The sequence below is a fragment of the Borostomias antarcticus genome (assembly GCF_949987555.1).
Source record: "Borostomias antarcticus genome assembly, chromosome: 4".
In the NCBI taxonomy this organism is placed as follows: Eukaryota; Metazoa; Chordata; class Actinopteri; order Stomiiformes; family Stomiidae; genus Borostomias; species Borostomias antarcticus.
Genome location: NC_140237.1, coordinates 30,372,559 through 30,385,308, shown reverse-complemented (window position 1 = coordinate 30,385,308; position 12,750 = coordinate 30,372,559). Strand labels below are relative to the sequence as shown.

General features: G+C 41.4%; 1 protein-coding gene across 1 annotated transcript; it reads right to left on the bottom strand.

The window, feature by feature from the left end:
• Positions 1–8,339: 8,339 nt before the first annotated feature.
• Positions 8,340–12,563, bottom strand: isl2b (ISL LIM homeobox 2b; the record flags this gene model as incomplete). The annotated part of the gene is made up of 6 exons (XM_084437436.1): positions 8,340–8,456; positions 8,907–9,074; positions 9,413–9,708; positions 11,105–11,367; positions 11,873–12,062; positions 12,506–12,563. 6 exons carry the CDS (start codon positions 12,561–12,563, stop codon positions 8,340–8,342), a joined length of 1,092 nt encoding a protein of 363 aa, XP_084293562.1.
• Between the last annotated feature and the right edge of the window lie 187 nt (positions 12,564–12,750).

Below are 12,750 nucleotides of genomic sequence, written 5' to 3'. Positions count from 1 at the left end.
TTTGTAAATTGTTGCATTTTGTTAAAGAGAGACTCCGCTACTATATCACTGTTCATATCTCAATACACCCTTTGTTTGCTTTTACACCTCAGTCACGTTACAGCTAATCCAGATTTACATCTTTACTGCAACATCCTTAACCTCGGTTCACAGTCACCGTACAGCCCTAAAACCAACTGGGCCATTAAGGGCCCTCCATTGACCCTCTTGAACTAGGTTGTCTGTGGCTGTGTTTGTGTTTCAGAGAGTTAAGTTTACATGCGCTTTATTCCCTCAGAATAACTTTAAGTGTCATGTAATAGGACGCTGTAAAAAAGAAAAGAAAAAGGAAACCAAGGGGTAAAAGTGCAGGTCTGTTTGAAGACACGGGCCAGAGGTATACTTCAGAAAAGGCCGTTCGTTCTGTTGGTTCTGGTGGCGTTTATGTTCCTCCCTGTAATTCACGTCTGATTCATCGGTTCAAACTCTTGTTGTTCCTTTTATTAGCGTAGGGTTTGGATAGATACCGCTGTGAATGAGACATGGTTCAGTTCCCTGCTGAACGCCTGGCTGGAACACTGTGAGCAAAGTCATTATTCCCCTCTGCCCGGGAGCGGAGGAGCTTCAGACGCAGCCTCACAGCCCCGGCTGGCTGGGCTTGTTTTATGTCTTCCCTGTAGTGCACACTTGAGGAAGGACAATTTGTTTGGATGTTTGATGCCGTGGCGCTGGCTGGCGGACGATTATATGAGATGGCCCAGTGATTTGTGGTGGGCTAGTGTGTGGCTTTGGTTCCAGACCCTCGCCTTAACACAGACATCAGTTGTCCCGGAGTCCTGCTACTTCTGAATGCTTACATTTATGAGGCTGGTAGTGCCATGGTCCTTAAGGGACCACGGTTATTCTATGTTTTTTTGATAGATTATAACATTAAATGTCCTGCTGAAAGATGAATTTTCCAGGAGTTTTTGGGGGGGATTTATAAAACGCGTCTCGTGCCAGGTCCTCTCTAAGCATCTTGGCAGCAAGGAGAATCATTGATTCATACGGTAAGTCTCAAACACGAGCAAACGCTACTCTGAGGATACCCAGATCACTCATGCTCAGAGAGTTATACAGTTATACATCTGAAAGGAGGGGACATTCCCAGGGTACCTTTCATTACTTCTAGATCATTGGAGGGGAGGGATATTTTTTTTCCTTAGTCAGCAATACCTATGCTTTCATCACACACATTTAATTGGAAATGGATGGCAAGTGATGTACAATGCAGATATAGAACACTAAAGCCTTGATAGATATCAATTCATGGGACAAAATCATTACAAGATTTACATTAAAAAGTTAATGCTTATTTATTTTCATTGTACAATAGGCTCATCTTTAAGGTCCCCTATTATGAAAAACTCACTTTTTCAGTGCTTGTGCGCATACAGTGATGGGCTCTGATGCCTACGAACACACAAACTGTGAAGTAAGAAGACCCAGTCCGCAGCCAAACTCAAAACATGTGACTCAACAAGCCATTCAGATTTACTCCTATTGGAACAGGACTCATTAGGATTATACCGCCCCCATATAAAAATAAATAAATAAATAAATACAAATTGTAGATTTTTTTTTTTTTACTAGCCTTCTGATATGTCCTACTGCATATGCATAGTTTGAACTCCTGGAGGCACTGACGGAGTGAGGGCGGAGAGCAGCAGCTCATTTGCATTTAAAGATACAGACAGAAACAGCCTGTCCAGAACAGGACTGAAAAAATAGGCGCATCGAGGCTTGCTAGAAAGCATAATCTGAGTGGTATTTTCTACAAACGTATTCAAAGACATGTGTTGGGGATCCCAGAGACCTGTATTAACTTGTTGAAAAGGAGCATTTATATGGGACCTTTAAACATTTACACAATTCCTTGAGGATGAACTGTTGCGTGCCTACCCTAAATAGAGAAGAGTTCAGCAGTTTTGTTTTAAATGTTGTCCAAAACATCTTCAGACAGCCCTTCATTTGATATGTCTGGGACCCTTTGAACGCTGCTGTAGAACACAGTCCTGAAGGGCTTCACCCTCAGATGATAAAAAAGTGAATTATTGGTTTGTTTATCATGCTCTTAAACCCTAAAGTGCATTATTAAACAGAGAGCGCATTAAAAGGGGTATTGTTAAAAGTGTTTTAAAAATCTTGTAAATCCACGTAATTTATGTCACTGTGGTTGAGAAGCCTCACCCTGGACTTCTGGTTTCAATTTGGCCTGAGCTCTGCTCCTGGGGTCTGTACCTGTGATGCTGTCTGTTCCCAGACACAATTTACTGAGGTGACCTCTGGAAGGGGCTCTTCAGCTCCTATACAGACCCCAGGCTTCCCCAGCCTACACTGGACTACGCCGGACTACGCTGGACTGCCCCGGACCGCCCTGCTCTGCCCTGTCCTGCCCTGGTCTGCCCTGGCCCCTAGGGAGAGCCAACAATGGGTCACAGCAAGGCTTTTGTACTGTCCCGCTCCTTAATCAAACTAGCTGGGGAGTGATTGGATTTTAATATTGCTGGGCCCGCCATAATGGTGTGATGGACGGGCCCTGGTGAATTGGAGCAAGATGTCAGCCTGGTGAGAGGCTCCATTAATGGTATTGCTTCATTTCTTAAAGTGGCGATAACGCCGTGGGAGTTGGGGGCCACCATGCCTGGCGGACCACCTTCTCTCCCCAGCTGTCCTGACTCCTGAACTGGCCTGTAGGGACCGGTTACAAGCCTTGGATTCAGAACTGAGAGCAAGGTGAATTCAGCCACAATAATTTCAGTGGCATTTGAGTTACAGTAAGGCAGCTGTAGAATTCAACTTTTAAATGCAACCCTTTTAAAAAACTTTTAAATTCTGTTAATTCAAAGTGAACCGAAACTCGAAATTAATTATACCGTAGCCATGCGTTTTGTTTTCCTAATTTACAAACTAGGTTAATCTCACTTAAACTGATATAGCACTGACCCCAACAGAAACCAGAATGTCTCCTTGAACCTGTGATGCAACTCCAGGTCATGACTAAGTGACTTGTCTTCAATGGCCCATTGTTTCATTAGTGACAGTTGCTTGTGTTCTTGAATTCTCTAATAACAGTTTAGTTCTGTGGAAGTACAGGTAACCCTTCAACATGTTTTATATCGTGAGTACTGTAATTGTTGAGTGGGCGGCTTTGACCTTTATTTCTCCTCTTAATGGAGGTTTGTGTGTTGTTTTTGCAGTAGATTTACGTGTGGGTGGGGCAGCGTGATTTACCATGCTCTGACACTGTCAGCAGTGGGACCCAAGTGTCTGGCTGTGCTCTGCGTGTGTTCCAGGTGATCCTATAGTCTGGCCACTGGCCCAGCACACACACACACACACACACACACACACACACATACACACACAAACACACACACACACACACACACACACACTCACACACACACACACACACACACTCACACACACACACACACACACACACACACACACTCACTCAGGATTGTCTCAGTTGCCTTTCCTGTGCTCTGTTGACCTGGGTCTTGGCTCATGTAGCAGTCGAAACCTGTATGCTTGCTGCAATATCCTCCCTCACGGGTTCACCTACAACGAGATATGTGATGTGAACTGCTATCGGTTTTCATAGAGTACTGTATGGTGAAATGAATGTATCTCCATGCATATAGGGAGATATATTCCACCATGACCCTATATACTGCAACAATATTGCACCCCATCAAACGTTCATGTTACTGAAAATTGCATCTCATTTACACAACATGATATTTCAAAACCATAGGAATCCTTATAGAAACTACTGAAAATATTTTGTTGTTTTTTGTTTTTAACAATTGTGTTCAGTACATCATGTTGCTCTAATATCACTTAAAACAAATCTTAAAAAGAGCAATATTTGTACAGTTTTACAACTCTTGTGAAAAATACTGCTTGTGGGTCTCCCTGCTTTAATTTGGATATTTACTTCTGGTGTCGGTTTCCCATAAAAGCAGCATCCATTCCACCAGATCGATAGAACACAAGTACCCCAGGATTACACGGGGATGTTGACACTGCCCTTTCATTATCTGTGTAACCTAAGAGTAGGGATGATTAAATTCTTGTCACTGTAAGTTAAATTGGCCATTACCGATCTAAGATAAATTGGTCCTTAAATAGGAAATTTAAGATACCTGACAAGAAATAGAGAAAACAAAGTGCAAACACTGTAGATACTTTACTGCTGTTGACAGATGAGTCAAAATATAATTTTGCTAAGGATGTGAACGCACATCAAAGCAAAAACAATAGTGTGAATCCTGGAAAAGTATTGCATTGAGAATTTTACTCAAGTAGCCTAGGCCTATAGGCTATTGGACGTTGTTATGTTGAGAAGTCAACAGCTAGGAAAGATGGTTTACATTAATTTCTTAACCACCCTCCCCGTCCCCCACGTCCCATGTCACAGTGGTGGTCATATACAGTGTTTATGATTCATTTTGACATGAGCTATGCTCCAGTATCCTCTACTCTCTCCGTCTCTCCTCCCGCCCCCTTGTCTCGCTCAGAGAAGCCATAGCCCCTGCCTTAACTCAACCTGTCAGAATGCTTCCCCTGAGAGGTCCGACCTGCAGCGCGTCCTCCCGGGTCGACTAGTGGCTTCTCTCCCACACTCTCTTAGCACTGAGTGCTAAGCTAATTAGACAATAAGACTTCAGAACTCGGGGCATTCGGGCTCATAAGAATATTAGATTCTTCGAAAACTGTATGATTCAACATTTCTAGATGTATTTCTTTGTGTATTGATTATTGTAAGCTAAACCATGAACGGTACATGGGCCTAGCTGATGTAAACCGCACATCGCCTGTATGTCGTTGCGTTTGGAGTCAGCTGAGTGCCAAAGGGGACTGCTGCTCAGACACAGCGGAGCGGAGCCTCGGGCCACTGCGGGACAAATGAAAGGGTGCTTGTCATTCCTCCTCGCCTGTGTGGCCCTCAGTGACAATTCGCTACGTGGAGAAGCTTCTATCCAAACGCGGAATAAGATATTGGATTACACAGCATCCCCCAATTAAAGTACTACATCTCACACCTCCAATGGGGTTGATCCTCTTCAAACATTTATGAAATTGTGTAGGCCTAATGTCTTAAGCAGCGCCCAGTAGCACTTGTGCCACGCACAGGCTGAGGCGTCAATTGATCTTCCCATTCCCACAAGTTGGAATGAATAAGTGGTACAGTAGAACAATTCATGTCTAGACATTAGCCTACAGTATAGGCTACCATTTTAATTATTTCCTATTAACAAAATTGAAGCAAATAAACTTTAGACCTGCATCGTTGACTATAGCCTGCGTAAAGTCTTGCCGGTTTTGACAAGAAGAGGCGACCAGCAGCACGTTCCGGTTAGAGCATTTTTTGTTGTAATAGTGAAATCCTAAAGTGTCTCTCTGGTGAGGATTAGGCCTACCCCATTTATTTTCTTTCCCGCGTGTGTGTGTGTGTGTGTGTGTGTGTGTGTGTGTGTGTGTGTGTGTGTGTGTGTGTGTGCGTGCGTGCGTGCGTGCGTGCGTGCGTGCGTGCGTGCGTGTGTCTGTGTGTGTGTGCACGCGCCACGTGTGCATGCGTGTGTGTGTGTGTGTGTGTGTGTGTGTGTGTGTGTGTGTGTGAGTGTGTGTGTGTGTGTGTGTGTGTGTGGCAACTCTCCCGCAAGCGAGGATCACCACTGTTTGTTTTTGTTCTGGTTTAATGCAATGAATGAATGGACACACCCAATGAGAAAGCTGCTGAGAGATAATACGAGATAAACCAACACAAACTGTATTATCTTCTGTTAGTCTAATGTCAAAAAATATTTCCAATAAACTACACCTTTTTTGAACACCAGTTACATGAATGTTGTTGAACGGATGCCTTTACCTGTGTCCACTGTACCGGCGAGCTTGCGGGCAATAACACTAGGGCTCGAGCTTCCAGCCACATGGTATTAGGCCCATGTGTCTCACTGCAACAATGTAGGCTCAGCTTCATTCTGTACATGATCAGTGCAATACGTTAGGGGATTTTTGGGGGGTCAAACTGCATGGCTCAACTATCATTGCACGCCTCTAACAATTACCTTCACACGTGTGAACAAAAGAGTATGCCTAACATTTTTAGTAGCCCATTGGCCATATTCTAACGCGGGTGAATAAAGGCTCAAGTTGTGAAATGTAGCCTTTTGAAATTCAACCAGTTCGACTCGCATATTTGATTTCGACATTGCATATCTCCTATGGGCTATACTGTCCACCCACCTTAAAGCACCTGCATTTTCACAATCAAATGAAATAGGGGTTTAATCATATTTTAGCCTACCGGTTTTATAGCCCACAGAATACTTTTTTACTGAAATTATTATTCCGTCGAAATGTATCTTCTTCTAGGCTAATTCGAGAAATCTTCAATGAATAATAAACAATGTTAAAGATTTCGTAATGGGGGACTAGATGAAGAATCGGCCTACTTCAACGGCATTGTTATTCCTCCCTCACTTATCTTGTGTTATCTCAAACTGCGTGCATTGTTTAGCCTACCCTATCTCTGAAATAGCTCGATTCCGATTACACATCTAGGCTATTATCTACCCTTTTGTCATTTAGATGTCAATTTAAGATGCATTCCTGTTTTCCAATTGAATCAATTACGTGTGCAGTGAGAAAAATCCTATTTCCATACCCTTTAGCCTAGACTCAAGCGAAATCTCCAACATCCCAACCAAACAAGTTAGCCTACACATTTTCTCTCCTTGACAGTTTTTAAGAAACCAAAACGTATAGGCTACGTATCAGTATCGAGAAACTAAAATATTGCAGGTAATCCTTTAGAACCCCAGTTAAAAACACAATGTTCGAGGTTTACTTTGAGCTGTCATTCTGTCTGGCCTATAATACGTTATAACGCAATTCACAGGAACTAAAATAAACCGAAGACACAGTAGAGCGGGTTTACGAGCTGCCCTCCTACTAACTACTTTCTTTCAAAGAGAAGAGTTAGTTTGTTGTGGCTTCATTCAATGTATGGCCTAGTTTGCAGGTGATGCCAAGTGCTGATAAGAAGTCGCCGGTCCCTTCGCTGTCTAGACTTGTGACTTAACCAGTGAAACAGGACTGATCACAACAGATATTTTCCCCAAGAAGGTAAATGACCAGAGGCAAGGCTAACTCCCACTTTAGTCCGGAGGGAGTAGCCATGGGAAAAATAGCGATTTTATGTTGACTGCAGCCTTATTTTCACTGTTGTTCATTTTTTCTTTCATATGATAGCTGACGTGTTAGCCTACTCTGATATTGGATTTTCCAATAAGACCATTAATTAACTAAATTGGACTTTTCACGAGACTTGAGTCAAAGCATTGATCATCATTGCTGTCATGAACAAGTGGGGATCGAGTTAATAAGTTGATCGTGTTGCTTATCGACTTTTTATCTCCATAATAGATAATTGCTATGCTATTATAGCACATTCTAATACAGCATTTATCCATCGTCTACCCTATCGAAAGCTACATCTATTCGATAGGCTAGTTAAATAACTATGAAGGTTGTCTGACAAACTGCTATTCAATTACGCAAATTAGCTTACAGCCCTTTTGAAGACTTGCAGCAAAAGCATCAGTGTGGGTTCGAACTAAACTTATGATTTAGGCTAATATTCGTAACGTTTTTTCTCCAATTTAATTTTCTGTTTTGTAAAAAGTGTTCATGTAGACATAAAGTACAGTATATTAAGCTGTTTATTTTGAATCAGTTAATAATTCCTTTATGAATCGTTGTCCTGACAATAAATAACAATAACTTACTTTTGTTCGATCAGCTCAAACAATCTAACCCCTGCCCATTAAGATAAAATATTTAACAACAAGGATCTGTTTGATATAATCTTCGGACATCATGCTCCTTAAGACAAACACGCGAGCCATTGGACTCGATAACGAAATAAATGTATCAAAAATCACATGTTGAAGAAACAAGACACATTATGACCACAATGAATGTTCATCTGCCTAAACATCAAATGTCTCCAATTTAGTATTAAGAGGATTGGTTCGTATATCCATCATGGTCTTCCATCTTCTCTCCAGTTCAATTCATGCAACAAAGTTCTTCAATGATATCTCCAAAATGCTGAACTGAATGCGCAGGAGTCTCAAGAAGTTCCTTCGTGTCAATTAGTGCCGTAGGTGACTGTTCATAATATATTGCGTGTCCTCCATGTCAAAAAAAACCTCTCCTCTGTCTTTCGGACGCTGTGATGAGCTGGCCACATGCAGGGGACCGGGAACATGCTTGGCCAGGGGCCGAGGCTGCAGGGCCCGGTCTCACGACTCGACAGGACTGGGCACCATGCTGTTAGGAGTGTCAGGTAGCTGCGACGACAGAGAAGTCACATCGCTGCCCGAGGAGTTTCCCAGTGACCCAGATTCCGAGAATGACACCTATAGAATAGAATAGAATAGAATAGAATAGAATAGAATAGAATATAGAATCGGTTAATACAACTTGATTGCCCTGCAATGCCCTCTATCAGTTGATTGACTCAGACCTAAGCCTAAGCTAGGCCTGTACACATTATCCAGTGATGCAGAAAATAGCCTACATTTAAGAGTGGAAAACGTTTACCTAAATATCTGTATGCCTAAATATCATTCCTGTAACAGCAGAAGCCTTGTCCAGAATATGCAGCTTGTGTGTGTGTGTGTGTGTGTGTGTGTGTGTGTGTGTGTGTGTGTGTGTGTGTGTGTGTACATATTGTGCCTGTATGTGCATGTGTGTGCCCCTGTATGAGAAGTGTGATATTTAAAAAAAAGGGGAAAAAAAGAAGAAGAAAAAAAAAAGGAAAGAAGTATGCTGTTAAGTGTCGGCTGTGTGTGTTAATCCATCCTTACCAATTGTCGAAAGGCTGGCTGGTCCAAGTCACTCTGCAAGGCGAATTCACTCAGGGCTTTCCAGGGAGGCTGATAAGTCTGTACCTCCACTGGGTTACCCTGAACTGCGTTGTCATGCCTGATCGGACTCCCAGCGACGAGAGGCGTGCCCGTGAGGCCCTGCAGATTCTAACAGAAGAGTGAATATTACTTGGTAGAATAGAGGGTCAATTAACTGTGCACCAACTATGCTTTCTTCATCTCTCTGGTTTCATACAGGCCACGCCATTGTGGCCAAGTTAATTCATTATTAATTGACTTGGAGATTGAATACAGAACGGAAACTATTCAAATCAGTAGCCTATGGCCAACTATCTGACTCGAAGTTTAATGGGGATGATGCTGACGTCAACATTACTGGGATGTAATGAAAAGGAAGCGATAGGCTCACAGTCATAATGAATGGAATGATGATGACCAAACAGGAAATGGATTAGAAATATAAAAGGTTTTCGAGTTTAACTTACGAAGATGCTTACAGTCTTATCACTGTGGTGCTGTTGCTGTAGTTGCTTCATGAGGATAGATCTTTTTTTATCTTTGCATCTTTTATTTTGAAACCAAACTCGAATGACCCTTGGGCTCAGTCCGGTCATCTCCACGAGTTGCTCCTTCATCAGGGCGTCTGGCCGCGGGTTGGCGTTGTAGCAGGTCCGCAGCGTGTGCAGCTGTTTCTCGTTCAGAACAGTTCGAACCCGTGTCGTCTTCTCTGACTGCTTATGGCCGTGATTTCGATGCGGCGCCTGCCGAACTGTGACCGGATCTGCTAAGGAATATATCATATCATAAGGAAGGAAATAGGCTAAGAAAACAAATTTTTACGCTTTGATAACTGAATGAAACACTAATGATTTTGTTGTTTTTAATAACGATGATAAATAAAATGCTATTATTATTATTATTGTTATTATTATTAGCCGATTATTATTATTATTATTATTATTATTATTATTGTTATTATTATTATTATTATTATTATTATTATTATTATTATTATTATTAGCAGCCTAGTAGTAGTACTGGTAGTAAGTAGAAGTAGGTCTAGTAGTAGTAGCCTAGTAGTAGTATTAGTAGTAGCCTAGTAGTACTGGTAGTAGTAGTAGTAGTAGTAGTAGTAGTAGTAGTAGTAGTAGTAAAAGTAGTAGTAGCATTGTCATCATTGTTTTATTGTCATTATTAATATTTTAAAGTATTATTATTATTATTATTATTATTTGGCTATTGGCTATTACTATTATAGGCTACATTTAGTGAAACCAATGTGTTACTTTTCCCTTTCCTTGCTTCAATAGGACTGAAAACAAACGTGAAACAAATGGAAAAAACTACACTATTGCACCATGCACACAAAACAAATGCATTAGAATGTTTTGAAAATGACAAAAGTTTGTTCATTGATAGCCTCGGTCAGTGATTTATCTTGCCTTTGGCATCACTAGGTCTGAAAACAAACATTGAAATGTCTTTCAAACTATTGAACCATGCACACAAAATAAATGCGCTATGTTGTTAAAATGCATTACACATGCATGTTCAAAGATAGCTTTGGTCAGCTATAAGTTATTGGACTCTCAGGACATAATGTGCAAATGCTTATATAGTTTACTGGTTCTGCGTTTTTTATTTTATTTTAATCTGTGTATAGGCCTGCATGAATAAGTTTACTTCGCTCCAGACGCGTTGATGATCAAGTCACGTAATAACATCCAGTGGCCTAATTCCATTTCTGCTGTAGAGGCCTATTAGCCTACCGGCTTGAGTCACAACTCAACCAGCCTATAAGTTATAGGTAATAGGCTATAACGTTCTGCTCGCTGTTCAGTCGTGAAAATGTTAAATAACAAGTATCTCTGATCACATTTAAATAGCCTAGTGCAAACATATCTATCTAAATTTGAAACTGTCCAAATCACCTTTTCAATGATACAAGGAATATTTTGGGGGCACAATTTTGAAACATATTCGGCTATAAAGTATAGCCTGTCGTTTTCATGAGCATAGCCTGTTCTTTAATAATTTCAGAGATTTTCAGGACTCATATTTTGATTATTAAACGGGACTATTATCAAAACAACTTGGTTACTTTTACTATCAAATTACAAAAACGATAGTAATGGGTGAAATCATGGGTTTTTATGTTGTTTAAATGAAAAACTGACCTGCCATGTGCAGTGATCTGCTGGAGTGTATATGACCGGGGCTGATAGGACTTCCCGCGGAGCTCCGCTCCATCAGTAAACTATGGTCAGCCCGGCAGAGAAGTTCCTCGTCCCGCAGAGAGAACTCGTCTCCCGGTAAGAGCTGCCTGCTGCACACCGAACATCGGAAACATTCGATGTGATACACGTTGTCTCGTGCTCTCATCACCAAATCGCTGCTGCTGAATCCAAGGTTGCATTTTGCGCATTTTATTCCGAACAACCTGCAACGAAAAATAATAAAACAGTGATTTAAAAAAAATAAAAGAAAAAAATGGTAGCCTATAATTGTTCAAAAAAGTAGGCCTATTACATGTATATGTTTCTTTGTTGAGGCCTAGGCCTACTTTTGCAATGTTGACAAGTGGCCCACCATGCTACAAATTTGGCTAAATAAAAAAATTGCTATCAGTTTAACAACACGGATAAATGGATCAAAATTGTGAGTGTTGACGAGCATTGTAGGCCTGTACAGCTGCTTTATTTTAATCTAATAGGCTATGCATACAGTAGGCATACCATAATGTGATATGGAATAGAACCCACGCACAATTACAAACCTTCTAACTGAATAGGCCTACTTGCTTTTTGGTTTGAGGACAGTAAGATTTCTATATGGAATCACAACACATGCTAACATTTTAACCAGCTCCTGTCATTCAGGAATAAGTAGGTAGTACAATTTGTTTCAATTACACGAATTTGAAGGTGTAAGAATCCCAACCCTACCTTACGTAATCTCTTTTGCAATAAGTCTTGCCGTCCCTGACGAAGCAAGTGCATGTCTCATCCAGGTATTGGCTGCATTCTGCACATTTCAGGCAGGCTGCATGCCACTCCAGGTCCGGGGAGACTCGTAGTATATACTGGTCATGTATCTGACTTCCACAGCCTACACACATCGCGAATCCGGACTTCTCTGCAGAAAAGCAAGGCTATTGTTGTTGTAACTATACTCCACAGTGTATCCATACCTAACTTGCAGCATTTGAAAACAACCAGACCAGGCGTGCATGTGACTGACTCGTCTCAGTTTTGCAAACATCTCACAGATTCACACTGTTGCAGGGTAGACAACTTGCAGTTTTATATAGCCTAACAAAACGAGGTTTGCCAGCATTCCTTACGATAAAAAAAATTGTATTTGCAAAGAAATTGAAATTAGCCCTATGCATGATAACAAATGTAGCCTAATGTTTTAACGTTTCATAATTATCCTGATGTAATAGAATAGGCTAATGTAGCCACCGTGAATAGGCCTACAATAAGAAACATTTCAAAACTATATAGCCTATCTACATAATTATCACTACTCGCTAGGCTACTTCATGCAGTAAAATAGTTAATATAGGTGCAACTTACTTTTGGAATGATCCCCCATATCACCCAAGAAAGAAGAGTTGAAAATAATATCCACCATACAGGAGGGATGAGTGGGATTGCGATAGGTGCAGAAATGTGGTGAGAAGCTGACTGGCCCGCGCCTGAGTGGCTGATAACTCCAGCCCGGACTGTGGGACGGGGAAGAGTCTACAGTGTCCCATACGCGCTCTGACGTCACGCGTAAAACTGGACATCCATTCGTCCTATTGCCTAGTCAGTGCATG